Source organism: Palaemon carinicauda, chromosome 3 (genome assembly GCF_036898095.1).
Source record: "Palaemon carinicauda isolate YSFRI2023 chromosome 3, ASM3689809v2, whole genome shotgun sequence".
NCBI classification, from domain to species: domain Eukaryota; kingdom Metazoa; phylum Arthropoda; class Malacostraca; order Decapoda; family Palaemonidae; genus Palaemon; species Palaemon carinicauda.
In genome coordinates this window covers 130,201,825-130,225,724 of record NC_090727.1, presented here as the reverse complement: position 1 = coordinate 130,225,724, position 23,900 = coordinate 130,201,825, and the positions used below count along the sequence as shown (strand labels likewise).

Sequence of the window (23,900 nt, the reverse complement as noted above, 5' to 3'; positions counted from 1 at the left end):
TGTCTTTCTCCTAGAAGAGCTGCTTACCATAGCTAAAGAGTCTTTTCTACCCTTAGAAAGGGGAAAGTGGCCACTGAACAATTACAGTGCAGTAGTTAACCCATTGGATGAAGAAGAATTGTTTATATCCATATCTTGTGTTGAGCTAAATAATAACTGATCATGCCAGGAAGACAAACCGTAAAGCTTTAACATTTCGTAACCTAGCTCAACCGAAGGGGCTTGTTCTTATCTTGAAATAATTCTTAACAACAAAGGGCTTCCCTTTCTTGACCTCCAGCCTAACCTGACTCAAAATGACGGTCGTCATATAGTGATTTTTTCTTTTAACCATGTACGCCTAATTTCTCCCTTGATGCATATGTAGCTCTCCAGTAGTTTGTTATGATTTTATGTCTTTGGGTTGCAGATCATTAAGTAAGCTGTCATTGTATTTCCGTAGAGTATCTTTATCCGTTCAACGTACAAAGATCATTCATTCTACAAGTAAGAACAAGGTGTCCAAGGTCAGGTTAGGTAAGTGGGAGTAAGTAGGTGACAAATACATCCTAGGAGAGCTTTACGGAGAGTGTGGGGTATCAGTGTTTACAGTACTGGTACACGGGTGAAAATTTACCAATACTCTCGACTCTCTGTGACACATGTGGACTAACCATACAGTTCAGGCCATATTTTTTTTTTATAACTGTGTGACTGAGGCATGTCTACATTAGCTCTTCAAACTTTTGTGTAAGGGCTCCCAATCTTTAATCATTTTATTTTAATATTCCCTCCATCCATATCTATCATATTATTCATAGCGACCTAAATGAGAAAAGGGTTTATTGGTGCCTCTGGTACTTAATTTAGTTAATACCCTCATTAATTCTTCTGTCAAGGTTTGTCCAATGGTTGAATTTTGGTGTCAAATCAAATTATGTTGAAGTACAGTCATTCCTAAACAAAGGCTTAAGTCACCACTGGAATTTTTTTTTTTTTTTTATCTGCATTAAAAAAGCTAAAAAGAAAACTTAAAATCAATCAGTCATCTGAGATTACCAGGGGTTAACTATTGCACTGTAATTGTTCTGTGGCCACTTTCCTCTTGGCAAGGGTAGAAGAGAGACTTTAGCTATGGTAAGCAGCTCTTCTAGGAGAGGGACACTCCAAAATCAAACCATTGTTCTCATGTCTCGGGTAGTGCCAACTAGGGTTGTAGCTTTCCAAGTAATAATAATAATTCCAATGAATATTTCTAGTGGTACACTACTGTATTTCTGCATCATGTGTATTTGAACAGTTAAAAAGTTTTGTAGTACTTTATTTTCATAGCATGTTCAAGAAATCTATTTCTTTTGTAATTTTCACACTACAGTTCCCTAGAAACAAATGCAGTAGCTTTAAATAGATAGGTTGGAAAGTGGTGAGAGAGTGAACATAATGTTTATACTCTACCGTTTATTTTTTCCATTGTTAGTTTTTATCTAATCCGTAAATACTTTTGAAGTTCATGGGATTTTTAGTTTTTAGTTACTTAAATTCTAGTGTATATCTGAAAGCCATTTAACTTTTCTAATGACATCTTTGCATGTATGATTTTAATTGAATATTCTTTTGTTTTTTATTTATAATACTGTAATGATATCGGCGTCAATGACTGTAGATGTCAAGATGACAGAAAACTTTAAATCAATCAATCAATCGATTCACAGGCATGTCCTCCCCCTCATTTTAAAGTAGGAAACCCCCCCCCCCCAGCCGTGGAATTCTGCCGCCTCCCCAGGTACTGAACATCCTATGTTCACTAATTAGGAAGAGAATCTTACTTTGATTAGAGTGAAACTGTGATTTATTTTTTATATACAATATGCTGTTGAGAATTAACCTTTTCATCATTAGCTTATTAATGTGTGATCAACCGTTTCTTTATTGAAATTAGTAAATTATGAGGTAATATTATACTGTAGCTCTAAACTGTATCATGCAAAGGAAAGTTAGATATTTTCAGATTTGTTAGAAGGTCAAGGACTTAACTGCGATTGAATCTGCTCAGTAACATGGTTATGCTTCATCCATTTTCTACTGTACTTTTGCTTATTATCTCGGATACTGTGTTTTTTAGCTTATTAATGCTATCTGTGCATTTTTTCAGGAGCCGTAAATTTGCCTGCGAAGCATGCATGACATTACATGAGACAGAGCAAGAGGCCTTTACCTGCTGCGAGTCAAGAGAGGAAGAGGGAGTGGAAGTGAGTCTCCATGAGCAGAGCACTGAGGAGTCTCCTAACCAGGAGGGCACACATTCATCATTGGGGTCATATATGTCCACATCTGCTTATAGTCCAAGTAAGGTTTTTATCCTAACATAAACTCTGTGTCCTGTGAATGTCATTATTTTTAGAATTAAAGAAAACCAGGCAATTGATGTAATTAGTATTTTGGGTTGATTTACTTTCCACTGAGGCTGATTGAATGAGTGCTTAAAACTGAAGCTGGAGGAAGATAAAGAACTGCCATATGCTTTTATGAGATTGCTTTGGAATTTGCATGTTATCTTAATTCTTGAATTGTTCCGACTCTAAATACAAACTCTTTTGCTCTTTATTAAGGATATACTTTCGGCAAAGCTGGAAGACTAGCCATAAGACTTTTAGCGAGGTGTAACTACCCCACTGCTAGTTAACCCTTTTACCCCCAGGCTATTTGGAAATTTTCAACCCTTAACCCCCAGGGGTTATTTTTTTCAAGCACATTTTGCAGTATATTTTTTTTAAATTGCTGTAACAGCCTTAATTTTCGTCATAGAGAGGACAGGTTGGTCTCATTCTCTTGGAAAATGTCTGAAGTTTCTCAAAAAATGATCAAAAATATGCAAAAAAAATTTAAATAGCAGTTTTTTGCAAGGACGTACCGGTACGTCCATGGGGGTAAAGGGATGAGTTTTGTGAAACGTACCAGTACGTCCTTTTGGGGGTAAAAGGGTTAATGGTAGGGGGTTAGCCGACTACCCTGCTTACACACACCTATGTTGTCTCATCACTTTTCTTTTGGCCTGGCCAAGAGCGGACGTCTCTCTCCACCTCCCAACTTTGTTGACTGCCATTTGACTAATTCATTTTTGCTTGAACTCATTTCAGGTGTGATTGCTTCTTTTGCCGTTCATCATACGAACCTGTCCATGACCTGAGGAGTGCTATACGGTAACTTTATATCCTTTGCCGAGACCAACACCCACTCGTTGTGTCCGGCCTGCAGGGGACAGCCTGTGTGCAGGATGACACCCGTGAGGAATGCCGGGAGTGGTCTTCCTCCCAGTGGGAGAGAGATGGGTGTCGGCGCAAGAAAAAGTCTAAGAGGGTTTCTTTGCCTCTGGGGGTCTTCCTCAAAGTCGAAGAAACCTCTGACTTATTTGACCCTCCCCCCCCCCAATCTCTTCCCTAAGCTCCTGTTTGATCAGTTTCCTCCTGGGACTGGTCAAACAAGAGTGTTGACCAATTTGTTAATCCCCGGGATTCAAAGGACGTTGTTTCCTCCCCTAGCGAAGCGGCTCTGTACTTTCCCCTCGTGGGGAGCCTTTCTTATGGTGATATTTTACAAGGTTTGACCTTTGCTGGGTGTTGCTGGTCCTCCATAGAAGGAACACCTGTGTGAGCTTCTGCAGCTGGGTGCTGAGAGGAAGTGTACTCCGGCCTCTTCAGAGGTAGAGCTTGATCCTACGCTGAGGTTCTTGACACTGGGAAGTTTCCTGAGTCTGCTGCCAGCGACATTCAGTCAGTCCCAGGTCCTCTACCATCGCCTGCCGCAGCTGCTGCCACCGAAGACTGTGCTTCTCCTCCTCCTGAGTTCGCTCAGCCTGCGGAGGAGAAGCAACGTCCGAAACATTGACGTTTCTCCACTTTAGCAATCTTCTAGACATCGCCCCGCATCTCCTCGGTCATTCTCCAGTTATTCGAAGCGTGACTCCCCTGCTGAGGATTCTCGCAGACGCCGAGTTAACGCGTGACCTCATCACCTTATTGTCTTCCTGCTGTTGACACTAAGAGTTCTTGTCGCCACCCTAAGAAATGCGACGCACACTTGTCAACAGAGCACAGTCGGTGCCGCGCTTCCTGTTGCTCGCCTTCACCCTACAGCAGTTGACAACTCAAAAGATCAACGCTCTTCTTGTTCTCCTTGCCCGAGTTCCAGATATTCGCTGGCGCTTCATCGCCATTCTATTTGTCACGCCTCAGCCAGAGAATATTCACCAGCTCACCCCCGAGTGTCAACACTTCGTCAGCACAGGGAAGGTTAAGAGGATCACCAAGAACACCATCTCTGCATGGATTTGCAAGGTAATAGACTTAGCACTGAATCCCAATCCTCCTCCTCCTAGACGACCCAGAGCTCATGACGTTAGGGGCATAAGCACGTCCCTGGCGTTCTAGAGAAACTACTCTGTGCCGCATGTCTTACAAGCGGGCGTGTGGTAACTTCAAACTTCCTTTACCGCCCACTACCTGGAAGACGTGGCAAACAGGAATATGGAGATGTTCTCCGTTGGCCCTGTGGTAGCTGCAGAGTAGTGGTTTAGATACCTCATGCTCCCTGATGGACAAGTAGCAGATGGTTTAGGGCAGAGGTTACCCAGGATTAGTCTGGGGTGAATGTTAAGAATGAATGGCTCTCTCGGTCTTTCATCTTCCCATCTCTTGGGGAACAGGATCTACAGTCCTCTGTAAGCTGGCCTCACCTATCTCCATGTAAAATCATTTCCCTTGTGCAACCTAGTACAGTACGGTATAGAAATAATACTTGTTGTGTCCCCATACCCCCTGGCGAGATTGGATTGGGTAATGTCTATGGTTGATTCAAAGATTACTACGTTTCTGAGAATTCTTACCTAGACTAGTCACATTACAAGTATCACACAATCATGCATGTTGCTCAGGCCGCTAACCGTGCATTTCACAGAGTTTAGCAAGGGGTCAAAGTCTTTCCCTGTTACATGTGGATCATGTATGGGAAAACCCTAGTAAAAAACCAGCCAGTTGTTTTAGACTACCACCTCCCTAATGGGTGAATCATCCCTAATAAAGAGCAGTAGGGTTTGTATTTAGTTTCTGAACAAATGACCAATTTGAAAGTAATTTGCATTTTTCCTAGCGATACAAACTTCGAGCACTTAATACAGATTTGGCCTGCCATCAACTCTCCACCTGTAAGTCCTGCCTGCAATCAAAATTGACGAGACAACACAGTTGTGTGCGTGTGAGTGAGGTAGTTGGCTACCCCTCCTATCCCCACTAACTAGCAGTAGGGTAGTTACACCTTGCTAAAAGTTTTATGGCTACTCCTCTCCAGCTTTGCTGATAGTATGTCCTTAATTAAGAGCTCAAGGTTTGTATCGTTAGGAAAAATACAAATTCTTTTCAAATTTGTCATTTTAGTATGTTAAATATAAGTAAAATCTGAAGTGATAAGAACTTATTTTTTGGTTAGATTTTAGGTTGATAACATATATGATCAGTTTACAATTGTTTGGAGAGTGATGCTGCAGGTGTAAGATAGAATATGAAATCTATTTTGTTTGCAGTAGCTATTGGTAAATGCAGTTAGTTGTTAGAATGATAGCATTAAGGTTACATATGAAAAGCCAACAATAAAAGGGGTTTCATATTATTTTTTAACTATCATTGCTTTTTATTTCTCCTTTGCTTGCCAGCCATTGAGCTACCATTCATGTGTTTGCTATATATGTTTATACTATTTACCCAGACAAGGTTTTTTTTCTTGTGAGTCTCCCTATTGGAATTTAGCTTTCGGATGTTTTTTCCCCACCAGCTGTCCAACCTCATCCTTTTTGTGAATTGTTCCAAATCGGCTGCAGAAGTTGGAAGTTGAGTTGGGGTGGGGGATATTATTATTAGAAAGAAACTTCCATCCTCTCTTTCAGTATCTACTTATGCCAGACCATCATCTAGTACAAGAGGTGTGGGACTGGTTATTACTCTGCTGTCTAGGAAGAATATCAGTGTTCACATCTGTTGTGTTCCTGCCCAAGTTGGAGTGGATGGGAATGAACGAGTAGATAAGGCAGCTAAGGAAGCTTCAGAGCTACTTAACCCTTCCCCCACAAGTATTCCTTACAAAGACCTTGATAGTAAGATACATTTTCACTGTAAGAATAAGTGGCAGGTTCAATGGTTTGAACGGACTACCAATACAAAATTGAAACAAATCCACCCTTCGGTAGGTAAATGGTCATCTCGAAATTCTACAAGTAGGAGGGATGACATCATTTTAACTAATCTGCATATTGGCCATACACATGCAACCCACAATTATTTAATGAAGAGTGGGAAAGGGAGACAGGCCCCTCTTTGTAATACCTTTCAAGTGATAATGGATATTAAATGTATTGTGGTTGATTGTCCTGTTTTTAAACTTCAGAGGAATACACATTTACTCCAGAACAAACCTTTAAGAGATATATTGGGGGAAAATTGTAATACTCTGAACTTGAAAATATTTATACAGAGTATTGGGTTATATCACAAGCTTTGATTAGTTTTATTAAATTATTTATTAAATCCTTTTAATCCCTTCTTATTTCCCATTCAGATGTTATTATGTGAAAGTGATCTTATTGGTTTAAATGATACCAAATAGTGTGAGTGTACAGTTATGATTAAGTTCCATCATATAGCACTGAATGTACCTATTGATTAGTAATGATAAATAGGAGAGACCAATTCTAGGTGAAATGAAGGTCAGGGGTTATTGTAATACATTACTGGGTACGTATGTTTGTGAAGGCTTTCTTATTGCTCATATGCAAATCCATAAGGAGTTAGTAAACCACCCAGTGTGAGATGATGAGGATAAAAGTGTTCCTGAACTCACAGGAAAATTGTGCGTATATGACACTTCTATTTCTTCAGGAGAAAATTAATGTATTGTTTGAAAGTGGCAATACTGAATTATGTCAGTACCCCTTTCATACAATTCTCTCTCTCTCTCTCTCTCTCTCTCTCTCTCTCTCTCTCTCTCTCTCTCTCTCTCTCTCTCTCTCTCTCTCTCTCTCTCTCTCTCTATATTACATTATTAAGCTTCACTAATTACGTATCTTTTCCGTTCAGCAAAGTCATCTTTTATAATTATATATGTAATACGTATTATGTGCGTTTGACAGATATCAAGAAAACAAAATGGAGTCGAGAGTTGTTCAGCCTCTTTTTAGATGAAGTGGAACTTCGATATCCGTCTTTGCGAGACCGTTCTGCAAAGAAGATAAACATATGGAAGGAGATTTGCAGTGCTTTAAACGTACATGTAAGTAGAGATTTACGTTTAATCTTATACAGAAGATTCTTTATTTTGTTTTCGATTGTAAAATATATTACATTGTTATTTTTCAATATTAAACTTACCCGATAATCATGTAGCTGTCAACTCCGTTGCCCGACAGAATTCTATGGAGGGATACGCCAGCTATCACAATACTAGAAGGGGGTGTACTTACCAGCGCCACCTGTGGCCAGGTACTCAAGTACTTCTTGTTGACACCTCCTCAATTATTCCTCTGTCGTGCTTCCGGCAAGACGTTCTGGGATACGCTTATGATCTTCGAGTTTGTTCACGGCTAATTGGTGAAGTATTCTCTCAGATTTCGGCTGTCGCATTACTGGAAACCTTCTTATATTAGCTAGATAGCTTTTATATAGTCCTGATTAACGGTTAACGATCTTTTGCTTGATTTTGGAAACCCCTTTGGCTAACTCTTTGGATTCAAGATGTCTGACATTTCGCAAGGCCCCTCCCATAGACGATGTAGGTCTTGCAATAGGCGTATTCCGAAGGCCTCGGTAGATCCTCACACCGCTTGTTCTGACTGTAGGGACAGGCCCTGTCAGTTAGAAAATCGATGTGAGGAATGCGCCGGACTTTCGGAACTGGAATTTGTCCGTCTTTTAAAATATTCATCTAAGTTAGAGAGAGGTAGAGTTAGGAGGAGTTCTTCTCACTCTTCACTGTTTTCCTCACCTCATGATCCCCTACCTTTTCCTACCCCTGTAGTGGCTACCCCCGAACCTACTGTTTGCCCTCCGCCTGATATGTCTGTTGTTTTGCGGCTTTCGGACTTGATGCGTGAGTGTCGGGCTGAGAGTGTTGCACCTCCGCCTCCGCCTACACTCCCTCCGCCTGCGCTCGCTCCGCCTGCGCTCGCTCCGCCTGCGCTTGCTCCGCCTGATCGCAGTACCACCTGCCAGGCGTACGATGTTGAGCCACGGTCTGAGTTTGCTGTTCCCAGTGGTGTTCAGCCTCCGCCTTCTTTAAGGCAACCTTTGCTATGGGATCAGGAGGATTATACCTCTCTTCCTCCGCCTCCCTTTGCTGCTCCACCAGTGGTGCAACTCTTGGCTGAGGTACAACAACCTCTCCCGTCCATGAGTCAGTCTCCTCAGCTCTCGCTGCAGCGAGCTCAACCATCCACAAGGCAAGCTCCACTACACCTTGGCCTTGCGCCTCAGGAGCCTCAGCTTGCGAGACATTTACCTTGTTCTGCGCAGCCTCAACCTCATCACGCTCCGCTCACACCACAGGAACAGGAACTTGCTACTCCGCTTCCACCAACCGCTCAGCAAGCGCAATCCTTGGGTTCAACCACTCATGCTAGGAGTCAGCCTCCTCCACCCATGCGCCTTCCTTCTGCTTCGTCTGCTATTCAGCCTTTGCAGTCTGAGCCTCAGGTTCTCCCTCAACAGTTACTTGAAGAGGAAACCACTACTATTGTTCCTACTCGGTCTGACTCTGCTGTTCAGCATTCTTGTCCGATACCTTCGCTACACTCTGGTGATGAGGCGTCTGATGATGAGGAGGCACACCTGGATCCCTCATCAGACGTGGATGAATCCAAGCCTTCTCCACAGTCTATTGACTTTCGTAAGGTCTTGGTTCTGCTTAGGGAGGTTTACCCAGACCACTTTGTCTCTGCTATTCCCCGCTCTCCGCCATCTGAGTTTTCGCTGGGCATACAACAAGCTAAGTCCTCCTATACTAAGCTAGTCCTAGCAAGGTCCTCTAAGAGAGCATTAAGGATCTTAGGGGAGTGGCTGCAGTCTAAGCAACACCTTGGCAAGACTTCTTTCATGTTCCCGCCGACCAAGCTCACTTCGAAAGCGAGCGTTTGGTATGCCACAGGAGAAGCACCAGGCTTGGGAGTACCTGCCTCTGCCCAGGCTGACTTCTCAAGTCTGGTGGACTCGCCTCGGAGAACTGCAATGAGGCGCTCTAAGGTTTGCTGGACCTTCTCAGACCTTGATCACTTACTGAAAGGACTGTTTAGAGCATTTGAGATGTTCAACTTTCTTGACTGGTGCCTGGGGGCCCTCAGCAAGAAGACCTCTCCTGCGGACAAGGATTCTGCCATGCTATTAATGTCCTGCATGGATAAGGCCATTAGGGATGGATCTGGTGAGCTTGCGTCGATGTTTGTATCAGGGGTTTTGAAGAAAAGGGAACAGCTGTGTACCTTCCTTTCCTCCAGCATTACACCTTGCCAAAGGTCACAACTCCTTTTTGCTCCGCTCTCGAAGTTCCTCTTCCCTGAAGAGCTGGTTAAGGACTTGTCTGCTGCCCTGATACAAAAGGACACACACGATCTTGTAGCCTCATCGGCTCGTAAGTCTAAGGTTACTACCTCAGTCCCCAAGACTTATCGCTCACCAGTGGCTGATACCCCTGCTACGAGGTTCATACCGCCCTTTCGTGGTAGAGCCCCCAGCCGAGGAAGCTCCCGTCCAGACTCTTACAGGAGCAAGTCCAGGAAAGGCTCCAGGACATCTAAAGGTAAAAACTGACTCTCCGCATCTCCAGACAGCAGTAGGAGCCAGGCTCAAGATCTTCTGGCGAGCCTGGGAGAAGAGAGGTGCAGACGCCCAGTCTGTCAGTTGGCTGAGGAACGGTTACAGGATTCCATTCTGCCTCAAACCACCTCTGACCACATCACCCATCAACCTCTCTCCCAACTACAAAGAAGAGGACAAGAGGCTAGCATTGCACCAGGAGGTGTCGCTACTTGTGCAGAAGAAGGCAGTGGTTATAGTCCGGGACCATCAATCCCCGGGCTTCTACAACCGTCTCTTTCTTGTGGCCAAGAAGACAGGAGGTTGGAGACCGGTGCTGGACGTCAGCGCGCTCAACGCGTATGTCACCAAGCAGACGTTCACGATGGAGACGACGAAGTCGGTCTTAGCAGCGGTCAGGCAGGAGGACTGGATGGTCTCGTTGGACTTGAAAGATGCCTACTTTCACGTTCCTTTTCATCCAGACTCCCAACCTTTCCTGAGATTCGTTTTCGGAAAGGTTGTCTACCAATTCCAAGCCCTGTGTTTTGGCCTAAGCACAGCTCCTATGGTCTTTACTCATCTGATGAGGAATATAGCAAAATTCCTACACTTATCGGACATCAGAGCCTCCCTCTACTTGGACGACTGGCTGTTGAGAGCCTCCACGAGTCGTCGCTGTCTGGAGAATCTCAATTGGACTTTAGACTTAATCAGAGAACTGGGTCTATTAGTCAACATAGAAAAGTCTCAACTCATTCCCTCCCAATCCATTGTGTACCTGGGAATGGAGATTCGGAGTCAGGATTTTCGGGCTTTTCCTTCGGCCCCCAGGATAAGCCAAGCCCTAGAGTGCATCATGAGCATGCTGAAGAGGAGCAGTTGCTCGGTGAGACAGTGGATGAGTCTCACAGGGACCCTTTCATCACTGGCCCTGTTCGTCGAGCTAGGGAGACTCCACCTCCGCCCTCTTCAATTCCATCTTGCAGCTCATTGGGACAAGGGTTCGACTCTCGAAGCAGTCTCTATCCCAATCACCCAAGAGATGAAGACCACTCTCCTGTGGTGGAAGCACAACCTCCTTCTCAGGGAGGGTCTTTCGTTGGCTATTCAGACCCCCAATCTTCATCTCTTCTCAGATGCATCGGACTCGGGCTGGGGTGCGACCTTGAACGGACAGGAATGCTCGGGAACGTGGAACGAAGAACAGGAATTACTCCACATCAACTGCAAGGAGCTACTAGCAGTCCATTTAGCCCTGTTGAACTTCAAGTCCCTCCTGCTAGGCAAAGTGGTGGAGGTGAACTCAGACAATACCACAGCCTTGGCTTACATCTCCAAGCAAGGAGGGACCCATTCGAGGAGCCTATACGAGATCGCAAGGGACCTCCTCATTTGGTCAAGAGGTCTAAACCTCACTCTGGTCACGAGGTTCATTCAGGGCGATATGAACGTCTCAGCAGATCGCCTAAGCAGAAGGAATCAGGTCATTCCCACGGAATGGACCCTCCACAAGAGTGTGTGCAACAGACTTTGGACCTTGTGGGGTCAACCTACCATAGATCTGTTTGCCACCTCCATAACCAAGAGACTTCCGCTGTACTGTTCCCCTGTTCCAGACCCTGCAGCAGTTCATGTGGATGCTTTTCTACTGAACTGGTCCCATCTCGACCTGTACGCATTCCCACCGTTCAAGATAATAAACAAAGTTCTGCAGAAATTCCTCTCGCACGAAGGGACACGGCTGACGCTGGTTGCTCCCCTTTGGCCTGCAAGAGAATGGTTCACAGAGGTACTTCAATGGCTAGTCGACATCCCCAGGACTCTACCTCTAAGAGTGGACCTTCTACGTCAACCTCACGTAGACAGGTTGCACCCAAACCTCCACGCTCTTCGGCTGACTGCCTTCAGACTGTCGAAAGATTCGCTAGAGCTAGAGGCTTTTCGAAGGAGGCAGCCAGTGCGATTGCCAGAGCGAGAAGGGTTTCCACTCGTAGAGTCTACCAGTCTAAGTGGGAGGTCTTCCGAAGCTGGTGTAGAGCCAATTCAATTTCCTCTACCAATACCTCTGTGACCCAAATAGCTGACTTCCTTCTACATCTTAGGAATGAGAGATCCCTTTCAGCCCCTACGATTAAAGGGTATAGGAGTATGTTGGCTTCAGTTCTCCGCCACAGAGGTTTGGACCTTTCTTCCAACAAGGACCTTCAAGACATTCTTAAGTCTTTTGAGACGTCTAAAGAGCGTCGTCTATCCACTCCAGGCTGGAACCTAGACGTAGTCTTAAGGTTCCTTATGTCACCTAGGTTCGAACCTCTCCAGTCAGCTTCCTTCAAGGACCTTACCCTCAAGACTCTTTTTCTCGTCTGCCTTGCAACAGCTAAGAGAGTCTGTGAGGTTCATGCCTTCAGCAAGAACATTGGTTTCACGACCGAATCTGCAACATGTTCTTTTCAGCTTGGATTCCTAGCAAAGAACGAACTTCCTTCACGTCCTTGGCCTAGATCGTTTGAAATACCTAGCCTCTCCAACATGGTAGGTAACGAACTAGAGAGAGTTCTTTGCCCTGTCAGAGCTCTCAAATTTTATCTTAAGAGGTCTAAACCTCTTCGAGGACAGTCAGAAGCCTTATGGTGTGCCATCAAGAAACCTTCGAGGCCCATGTCCAAGAATGGGGTTTCATATTATATAAGGCTTCTGATTAGAGAAGCCCACTCTCACTTAAAGGAGGAAGACCTTGCATTGCTGAAGGTAAGGACCCACGAAGTAAGAGCCGTAGCTACTTCGATGGCCTTTAATAAAAACCGTTCTCTGCAGAGCATAATGGATGCAACCTTTTGGAGGAGCAAGTCAGTGTTTGCATCATTTTATCTGAAAGATGTCCAGTCTCTTTACGAGAACTGCTACACCCTGGGACCATTCGTAGCAGCGAGTGCAGTAGTAGGTGAGGGCTCAGCCACTACATTCCCTTAAATCCCATAACCTTTTTTAACCTTTCTCTTGAATGCTTTTTGTTGTTTTTATGGTTGTTACGGTAGGCTAAGAAGCCTTCCGCATCCTTTTGATTTGGCGGGTGGTCTATTCATTCTTGAGAAGCGCCTGGGTTAGAGGTTTTGTAGAGGTCCTTTAGTAGGGGTTGCAACCCCATATACTTTGGCACCTTTGGGTTGATTCAGCCTCCAAGAGGAACGCTGCGCTCAGTAAGGAAGACGAACTTAAAAAAGAGGCAGAGTAACGGTTCAATTCGACTTCCTTACCAGGTACTTATTATTTCATTGTTATTTGAGATAACTGTTATATGAAATATGGGATACTTAGCTATCCTTTAATCTTGTACACTGGTTTTCACCCACCCCCCTGGGTGTGAATCAGCTACATGATTATCGGGTAAGTTTAATATTGAAAAATGTTATTTTTATTAGTAAAATAAATTTTTGAATATACTTACCCGATAATCATGATTTAATCGACCCTCCCTTCCTCCCCATAGAGAACCAGTGGACCGAGGAATAATTGAGGAGGTGTCAACAAGAAGTACTTGAGTACCTGGCCACAGGTGGCGCTGGTAAGTACACCCCCTTCTAGTATTGTGATAGCTGGCGTATCCCTCCATAGAATTCTGTCGGGCAACGGAGTTGACAGCTACATGATTATCGGGTAAGTATATTCAAAAATTTATTTTACTAATAAAAATAACATTTTGTATCTTCACATTTTATGTTAACCCTTTTACCCCCAAGGCTATTTGAAACTTTCCCACCCTTAACCCCCGGGCGTTTTCCATTTTCAAGCACGTTTTGCCATATTTTTTCTTTAGATCGTGCTGACAGCCTTAATTTTCGTCATAGAGAGGTCAGGTTGGTCTCATTATTTTGGAAAATCCGTGAAGTTTCTCATCCAGTTATCAAAAATATGCAAAAAAAATGCAAATAGCAGCTTTTTGCAACAACGTACCGGTACGTCCATAGGGGTTAAGGGATGAGTTTTGTGAAACGTACCAGTACGTCCTTTGGGGGTAGAAGGGTTAATGTGATTAAGAAGCTTGAAAGGAAAATATGCTTGTTTGATTACAAATGAAATAGAAAAATGGTTAAATACAGTACATTTAAAATTATATTGAAAAGTTAGTAAAAATATTTTTCACTAATAAAAAGCATTAGAGTTTCTGATGTCTTTTGATGAAGATGTATGTTCCGACACTAATAGAAACCCTTTCGCTCTTTATCAGGGAATATACTTTTGGTAAAGCTGCAAGACTAGTTGTAAGACTTTCAGTGAGGTATAACTACCCCACCACTAGTTAGCTGGGTTTAGGAGGTAGTACCGGCTACCCTGCTCACTCACGCACCTGTGTTGTCTCATCACTTTTTACTTTTGCTTTGGTATAAATCGGACTTTGTCTCTCTCTACCGCTTAACCTTTTTGATTGGCCTTGACTAATGTCTTCTTTCAGTTTTATTTTTGGAGGTGTGTTTGTTGCTGTTTAGGAGGGGAAAGTCGAAGAGGGTTAATGTCCATCTCTCGAGGGCAGAGAAACCTCTTCTTACTTCTTTCATCTCCCACTCAGAGCTTGACCTCGGTCTTGTTCTTCAGCACTGACGACTGCGCTCTTCCTCGTTCCGAGTTAGCTCAGCTGGCAGAGGGTGTGCAAAGTCTGAAACATGTTCCTGCTCCTCTCAAGGGGCACCTTTCCCTTTCATGGATTAGGTCCTCCCCTGAGTGGTCTTCGTTGCAGCTAACCCTGAGCTGGACCTTGGTCTTGCTTCTCTATAAGCTGACGGTGGCGCTCTCTCTCGTTCTGAGATGACTTAGCCTGCGGAGGGAATACAAAGTCCGATGCATGTTCGTACATCTCTCAGGGATCACCTTTCCCGTTCGCGAGTTAGGCCATCTCTTGTCCGACCAACATGCTCGTCCAGTTCTCTCTCTCTCTCTCTCTCTCTCTCTCTCTCTCTCTCTCTCTCTCTCTCTCTCTCTCTCTCTCTCAAATTTGTGGAAAACCTTATAAACAATGTTATGCATTTTTCATTATATGACGACCATTGCATTGTCATGTCTTTGAAAGAGCATAATAGTTTAATGCAATGTTGGTCTTGTAGCGTATTTGCCATAGGGCCCCCCAAAAAATTCTTATTTACAAGAACTAGAACTTTTAAGTGGTTGGTAGTTGAAATGTGATACTGAATAATACAGTATATAAATTATGTTTAGGAATTGTATTAAAAGAAGAAACTTCACTTTTTTTTTAACTCTAGTGTTTAAAATACAAAACGCTGTCTTCGTATACTCATTTCTTCCTCTTTTAGTTAGATTGAATTGGATTAATAAAAGTAGTACTGTATAAAGGATGAAACCTAATGGTGTATTGACATAATGAGGTGTTAACAGTTTGCTTATAATTGTTATCTGTGATTATTGAGTATAAAGAGTCTGTAAGTTTTGTAATTTCCTCAAATTTCATTAACTGAAAGCTTCATAGATGAAGTTTTGCAATCACTAAGTATTAAAAAAAGGTAGTTTAGTATTTTTCAGAAAACATAAGTAGGGTTACTTTGGGCTTGTATCATTGGATGGTAACTGAGTTAAACTTCTAGAATAGACTCTAGACATCATCTGCTTTTCCAGAATTCCGAACTAACATACGATCAAGTTCATCAAAAGTGGCGCAACATTGTGGCGGCAGTCAGAAAGTATGAGGAAAGTCTGCAGCTGGGCGAAAAGGGACGCAAAGTACGACCACTTTTTTATGAAAGGATCAAGATTATCCTTGGTGAATCTGTGCCAAATTCCCTGCAACACGATCTCTCACCAAAGGTAATTAATGTAGAGACTAAGGATCTTTGGATAGCTCGGGTATTTTTATGATACTCTGTAAAGGGTTACATTATCTTGAAAATTATGGGGCATAGGGTAAGTGAAAGATTATTAAAAAAATTTTAGCCTTTACCTTTCGCTATTGAACTTTGCGAATTGTAAGTTGTAGCATAGTGAAATATCTAAAATTTGTTTGTTCCGTAACCGAAATACAAACCACGCTATTTACAAAGGGTATTACTTTTAGCGTAGCTGAAATGGCGAGCCATTAGAATTTAACGAGGGTGTATTACCCCCGCGCTAGTTAGCGGGGGGGGTAGGGGAGTGGTACCTAGCTACCCCTCCTCCCCCTCACACACAGGTGAATACTCACTTTCACTTTAACTTTTGGCTCGGACTGTGACAGACGTCTCTGTCTTGGTCCTCGCTTGGCAGCCATTGTCTGTTTTGTCTTTACTTAATCGCTTACTTTTCTTTTACTCAATATATATGTAAACATGTTTTCATGTTTGTATATATATTTGAGTATAGAAATAAGTAAGTTTCCTTTTCAGATGTGTGTGTGTAGTGTACGATATCTACGTGGAGGCCTCGGCAGTTAGGCCACCACGGCGTATTTTATGGGTGGCGATCGAGTTTGACTTATGTCTTTCTCTCTCTCTCTCTCTTGAGGTCGTTCACCCTTTTACTACGTGTTACTACGCCCTTGTAGCCTAGCTTCCTTTCCGTGTGGGGGGTTGCTACGCCGTACGTTTGTATCAATTAGTTATGAATCTAATTGTAGTTGTTTTTTGTTTTTCAGCTTGTAGAACGATTCCTTTCGGGGTTTTCGTTCTTTCTTTAGTGTTCATTCATTTTTAAATTACATAATTACATAGTTACATAATTATAATTGTTATAATTCTGTTTTGGTTACAGCTCTCCTTCCGCGAGTGTAAGTGGCTGTGAGGGCACGTGCCTGTTGTGTAATTCTTGTTCCTTGCCCTCGGGATTCCTCTTCGGAGCCTTCCCGGGGGAATGAATGTGTACTAATATTATTTGTTTTATTTTTTTACAGTTACCGATCTAGTTCGTTTCTGTAATATAGCAACGGTGTGAGCTGTCTGGTTGAGTCCTGGGGATTCGGCTGTTGCTGCCTCCCCCCTTGTATTTTCGTCAGGGGCGTGTCTCCTTCTACTGGTAGTACTCCCGTATCGACGGACAGCTCTCTAGTTCATTTTAGAACAGTCAGGAGGCTTGCCTCCTTGGGCGGATAACTTTCCTTCCGAGGGAAGTTTTTCCTGTCCAGGCTTGAGTTTTTCCCCTTTTGGGGGGTTCTTCTCTTGCCTTTTTTTCGTGCGACTATGCTCTTGGTGCTGAGCGGTCGCACCTGCAGTTTCGCTCAAGGGGCTGGGCAACTGCAGGAGCTCCTCTTCGGAGGATTGCTCCTTTTAGGTCACTGGCTGACCAGTCTCTTCCACGAAGTGTTTCTCTTTCGTTCGCGAGAGAGTACACTCATAGAGACTCCTCTTCGGAGGTTTCTTCTGTTGCTGTTGCTGTTGGCCTCCCTCGCCGTAAGGCCCACCGTCCGCCTTGTCGTAAGGGCCTCTCATCTCCCTATAAGGGTGCTTGAGGCGCCCTTTTGGATCTCCGTTTGCAGCCTACAACTCCTTTTTCTCGATCTTCCGCCTTGGTGCAGATGGACAGCAGTCTGATCTCGTCTTCCGACGGGCAACGGTCTTCCCGACGGACAACGGTCTGCCCGACGGACAGCGATCTTCCGACGGACATCAGTCTCCCGGCGGAAAACGTTCCCTTCGGGGCAAAGGGTTGCCCCCACGGGGGTTCTTCCCTTGCGTGTCAGGGTTTCCCTGCGCGCCCTTCTGCTCATCAGCGCTCTCCTGTTCGTCAGCGCTTTCAAGATGATCTTCCCTGCGGTTCCTGTTGGTTCCTGTTACGCGCCCTGTGCGCCCACGTTCGCCCTCGCGATCTAGAACTTCGGTTCAGGTCGGGGTCAAGGACTCTTCTTCTTTGCGCAGGCTTCCACGCGTAGCCTTCTGCTCGTCAGCGATCATCAGCTCGCCAGCGATCATCAGCTCGCCAGCGATCATCAGCTCGCCAGCGATCATCAGCTCGTCAGCGATCATCAGCCCGCCAGCGATCATCAGCTCGCCAGCGATCTCCGGATCGGCCACGTGTGTTACAGCCGGCACGCCAACGTTCTCCAACACTTCTGAAGGAACATGGTTCGCCAGCTACTATCTCACCTGCGCATGCTGATCGCCATCGCGCGACCCTCAACTGCGGATGCTGATCGCCATCGCGCGACCCTCAACTGCGGATACTGATCGCCATCGCGCGACCCTCAACTGCGGATGCTGATCGCCATCGCGCGACCCTCAACTGCAGATGCTGATCGCCATCGCGCGACCCTCAACTGCGGATGCTGATCGCCATCGCGCGACCCTCAACTGCGGAGGCTGATCACCATCGCGCGACCCTCAACTGCGGATGCTGATCGCCATCGCGCGACCCTCAACGGCGGATGCTGATCGCTATCACGCGACCCTCACCTGCGGATGCTGATCGCCATCGCGCGACCCTCAACTGCGGATGCTGATCGCCATCGCGCGACCCTCAACTGCGGATGCTGATCGCCATCGCACGACCCTCAACTGCGGATGCTGATCGCCATCGCGCGACCACACACCTGCGGATGCTGATCACCATCGCTCAACCCTGCGCATGCTGATCACCATCGCGCGACCCTCAACTGCGTATGCTGTTCGCCATCACGCGATCGCCCACCTGCAGATGCTGTTCGCCATCGCGCGACCGCTAACCTGCGCATGCTGATCGCCATCGCGCGACCCTGGCATGCTGATCACCATCACGCGACCCTGCGCATACTGATCACCATCGCGCGACCCTGCGCATGCTGATCACTGCTCGCGATCGCTCACCTTCGCATACTGCTCGCCATCGCACGATCGCTCACCTGCGCATACTGCTCGACCATCGCGTCGGCATATCACAACGCGCCATCGCCAACCTGCGCGTTAGCGCTCACCAGCTCACCACCGATCGCTTGTTGATCCATATCGCCAGCAGTCCTCCTCGCCCACGCGGCAGCGCGTTTCCTCGCCATCGCGCTAACGCTTGCGTTCGCCGCCTCGGACTCGCTCTCATCCACCTGCCCACCCTCACGACCGCTCGCCTGCGCGACCGCTCGCCCGTGCAACCGCGCGACCGCTCGCCCGTGCAACCGCGCGACCGCTCGCCCGTGCAACCGCGCGACCGCTCGCCCGTGCAACCGCGCGACCGCTCGCCCGTGCAACCGCGCGCCCACACGCCCACGTGCCTGCACGTCTACGCTCATGCTCTCCAATGTTCGCCCACGCGCGAACCAACGGTTTTTTTCCATCGCGCAGACGGATGGTGTTCCGTCGCGCGAACCTACAGTGTTTCTTCGCACAAATGTCGGCTTATTTCTTGCAGTATCCATTGCTCGTCTATGGGTTATCGCCCGCCGACCACCAGGAATTCCCGTTGCGCGAGCTCCAGGGCAATTGCGACCACGATTCCCAATGGGGTTTTCGCAGCATGACCAGCCTGGCGAGTTCTTCTGGAGCGTATTTCCAGAACACTGTCTCACCCCGTAAACACAGAGCATGGCACTTGCAAGAATAGGAGAAACTTAAGGGAGATCTGAGCAACACTCCTCTATTCCTGAACCTGGGTTAGCCCTTCCCCGTCATTCCCTGGAAGGATTTTTGGCGGGGGGGCTTTCCGTTCGAGATTTCTCCATCGGACAAGGGGTGACTGCTTACCTCTTCCTCTGGGTGCTTACCAGGTTCTTTCCCTCCTCGGTTACGGCCCGAGGTTTGGTTCAAGGAAGCTACAGGAAGATCAAGGGTACTTTCCTCCTCTCAAGCTCAGGCACCTTGGCCTTTCGTCGTTAAGTATCTAACTTGCGGACAAGCTCGATGTTGTACCATCTGGACGCGCTGAGTGAGGGCTTCCTTCGGGTGTCTCATCTGTGGAGGTCGACGACCTCAGACACCCTTCCATCCTTGAGAAGAGTTTGTTTGTGCCCAAGGACAGAGACTTAGACAGCTGCTGTGCGGAGTAAATCGACTTCCGGTTTCACTCCTCCAAGGCGCTTTCTTCCAGACTCTGCAGGGCTCCAGCGCCTTTTCTTTCAACCACGTCGGCCTAAGTTATCGGCTACGACAACTGGGACAAGGTGTCCAATTGCAGTTTTCTCCTGTCAGGAACAGATGGCACGGGAGACTCCCCCGGGGGGGCATAGTCCTAAAAGGAGTTCACGAACTCTAGGATTGCAGGTTTTTCGCTGGGAGGATGCTTAAGGTTACTCATCCGAATGACAGCTTCCCGATGCCCATTCCCACATATTCTCTGTGAGTAGCCAAGGATATCGCGCCTGCCGTCTCTGTCAGCGAATTCAGTGTCTCTGAACCTCTATGCCATAGCGTCAGCAGAGTTGCCCGGTTGGGCAGAATGATCCATACCTTAGGCGAAGGTCTTCCTTAGGATCATCGACGGCTTCACCCCCGGCCCCCTCAGTCGATCCTTTCTTGTAAGGAAGGATCTGAGAGGGGATGTCCATAGTCGACCTCTCAGCCCCGATCAAGTTTGTCGAACAAACTTCGGCCAGCAGAATCGATCAGACTGGTAACGAGGCGACAGGACTCCTTAAACCCTGGATCGGAAGGACGGGTACTTTCAGTTTCCATTCCATCCATCTTCCAGGGTGCCCGTCGAATTCAGCCTAGACTGCAAGTATTCCTGCTTATGATGCAGTGTGGCTATCCCGCCGTGGCATAGCAGGTTTGTTTCCCCAGAGAACTCTCCCTGCCTTCCTCTTGGCCGCTCAGGTGCAGGCTTCCGCCTCCTCTGCTGTTTGGAGGGCTGGTCAACTCCGGTAGGCTCGGGTTTCGACCTTCTTCAGCGCTGGGACAAGCTTCCGGATGCTTACCATGAGTGTGGGCTCATGGTATTTTGCTTGGAGCCTTCTCTTCCTCTGCCTCAACATCTGGAGTATCTGGCCATGATATTGAGTCAACCGCCTTACCACATTGGAAACCCCGCTTCTCGTCCATCCAGCGAGGTTAAGCAACGTCGGTACTTGGATGGGTGACCACCTGGGGACGCCAGATTCTGTTACCACATCCTCCGAGCCTTCCTTTCGGTTGACTGTGGCAAGACTGAGGAGAGTCGCAGTACCTGTTCTCAGTCAAGCAGAGCTTTCAGCCCTACCTTGGACCGTTTCCTAGTTCTTCTTTCCTCATTTACCCGTCTATAGTCCGAACGGTCGCCTCAGGATAAGTTCCATGTGGGGCGATCCAAGTTCCGGTGGCTTCAGGCAATGTTTAACCGGACTCCCTGGCCCTATGGGACCAGCGGAACTATTAGACCTGCAATGGGTGTTGACCTATGGAGCCTCTTGATGGTAGTGGATATTCTCGTCCTTTCCCCACATTCTTGATGCGGTTCTCGGACTCGTCAAAGGAAAGGGGGGGGGGGGGGCATGTTCCAGTCCAGGCCTATGGTCAAGACCTGAAGGATACCTCTCCATCATTCAGGCAGGCTTAGGGGCCTTAGTCTGGCCCCTCTTCAGATCCTACAGCTCCTGCCGAGTCTCCCCGTTGCGCGTCGACTTCATTCTAACCAGCAGGGGACGCATTTTCACACCTTCACATCTTGCAGTAGAGATACCGGGATGATTGAGATTCTCTCAATACCACCATCGGCTCTCTCATTCCAGGCAGGGGAATGTTTCTCTCAGACTATCCGAGCAGAGCCTCATAGAGAGAGTGTACCTAGGGGTCTTTGACCTTGGGTAACCAGCAAGTGCTGGTCTGGGGGACCTGATCGCGACAGCTTGGAACCTCAAGCTTCCGCTAGTCTTCCCCCCAGTCTCAGAACCCGAGACACTGGCAAGATGCATTCCGGTGATGGTAGGACAACTTCGACGCCTGCGTCTTCCCTCCTTTTTGTCTGCGGACAATGGGCCTCAACAAGACCAGGTTGTCAACCTTTCAATGGGAGAGCTCCACTGGGACTATGCGCAGAACGGTTTCTGGACCCTCTGCTTCCCCTGACGGAACTCCTGGGAGAGCTTCTCCCACGGCGCAGACTACTCAAGCAACCACACTGCGACATCTCTCCCGAACCGGGGCGTCGCTTCGGCTTCATGCCTGGAGACACTACGCTTCCTCCTCTAGAAGAGACAACCCGCTACAGTCGCGGTACGGAGGTCGCGTCATCTGCGATAGTCATCCACAGGGGTCTCCCAGGTAAAGTGAAGAGTCTAAGGTGGTTGGTGCCTTGGGAGATATACCTCTTCCCTTGAGGCCTCTTCTCCAGCAATAACGGTCTTATTGCCTTTCGGCGGGAGGAAACTCCTTTCCGCTCTCGGCAATGAAACCTGTCGCTCAGCCTTTCCCTGACCTTCAGGCTTAAAGGAATAACTTTTTCCTGTCCACTGGATCTATCCTCGCTCATGCGAAGCTACGATCGTCCCTGCCCTAGTCGGAGGAAGACCTCCAACTTGGAGCATGGCTCGGACTTTTAGTCCTTTAAGAGATCTTCTCAAGACCCTTTTACGACAGGCCTCGGATTGTATTCCGCCTTGGGTCTTCTGCTCACTCTGGCCACGGCCAGTGTGTAAGCAATCTTCTTGGTCTCTTACTACTCCCCCCTTTCTAAGGAAGAGGGGAAGGCAACATTCAGGCTCGCTCCTTAGTTGTTGGCTAGACTCAGAATCTGAGGGTCCCGGCCCTTCGGTCCGATTCATTCAAGATTTCGAGTCTCCATTCTGTGTCTGTGTCCCAAGACCTTCTCTTTCTTGCCAGTAAGGAATCGTGAGGTTAGCGCTGGGAACAGCTGCAGTTTGTCCTCAGTTGCAGCCGATTTGGGAACAAGGGAGGACATGGGGGGAGAGTCACCAGTATACCTCTTCAGCCCGGACTCATGGACATTCATCTCGTCCTGTCTTCAGACCCTCCCCCGTCACGTCGCCCTACAGCACGATGTTGGATACATCGCAACGTCACTCGCCTTCGAGTAATACTACTCTGTGACGCAGGTGCTACAAGCTGGAGTCTGGAAGCGTCTGATGACCTTCGCAGCCCGCTTCCTGCAGGGCGTGACCCACAGGAGTCTCGATACGTTTTCTATCGCTCTGTGGTGGCTACACAACAGCTGGTCTAACCTCAGGCTCCCTTTTGGACAGGTAGCAGAAGGTTGAGGGCATTGTTATCAGGTTTTAGTCTGCATGAACGAAAGAAGTATGTCTGGCCCTTAGTTCTTTCTTCATCATCCCCTCTACGGGGAAGCAGCATCCTGGTCTCTGCATAGCTGACCTCGAACCTCTGCAGGTAAACCATGCTTCCTTGTGTTCCGAGTATTGAGTCAATACTGTCGCGTCCCCCACACCCTGACGAGGTGGTATTGGGAACGTCCTAACCCAGAGTTCCTTCTGGAACTCCAGGTCAACTGCCTAGGACGAGTCACACTTCTTCCTTCACACACAAGCTTACGTAGGCCACATGGTTCCTTGCGGAGCAAGGAACTTGTGAGGTGCAGGGACTCCTTTTCTCGAGTGCGACTCACTCAGATTCTGAGTCCCCGTGTAAAGCCAAAGCCAGTATGGCTGGGGACTTTCCACCCTTCCTAAGGGATAAGTCACCCTTTGTAAATAGCGTGGTTTGTATTTCGGTTAAGGAACAAATGACAAATTCGAAGATAATTTGTATTTTTCCTAACCATACAAACCTTAGCTATTTACACACATTTGCCCGCCAGCCCTGTCCGCCAAGACAAGTCCTACCTCTAAGTGAAAGTGAGTATTCACCTGTGTGTGAGGGGGAGGAGGGGTAGCTAGCTACCACTCCCCTACCCCCCCCGCTAACTAGCGCGGGGGTAATACACCCTCGTTAAATTCTAATGGCTCGCCATTTCAGCTACGCTAAAAGTAATACCCTTTGTAAATAGCTAAGGTTTGTATGGTTAGGAAAAATACAAATTATCTTCGAATTTGTCATGTTTATAACTTTCTTCTAATTGAGTGTAATTGTACGTATATTAGTTTTCCTATTATATTAATATATGGTACTTATATACTGTATGTGTTATATAATATTTAGGATGTAGGTGTTAAAATTACCCACCATCTGTTGAAATACTACTGCTATGTAAAATAATATGCTCCTAAGACTGGCCGGACATTCTGATTGAGGACCCATTATCTTGGATTGTTCTAAGAATGTTCTGTCT

The 23,900-nt window shown here is 46.7% G+C and overlaps 1 protein-coding gene across 4 annotated transcripts in view; it reads left to right on the top strand.

The window, feature by feature from the left end:
- Positions 1–23,900, top strand: part of LOC137638522 (uncharacterized) — a 361,032-nt gene that overhangs the window by 279,162 nt on the left and 57,970 nt on the right. For all 4 annotated transcript variants that reach the window (XM_068370640.1, XM_068370641.1, XM_068370642.1 and 1 more), the window contains 3 exons: positions 2,132–2,325; positions 7,154–7,293; positions 15,432–15,620. In XM_068370640.1, the coding sequence (XP_068226741.1) occupies positions 2,132–2,325; positions 7,154–7,293; positions 15,432–15,620 (523 nt within the window). The remainder of the gene's footprint in view (positions 1–2,131; positions 2,326–7,153; positions 7,294–15,431; positions 15,621–23,900) is intronic.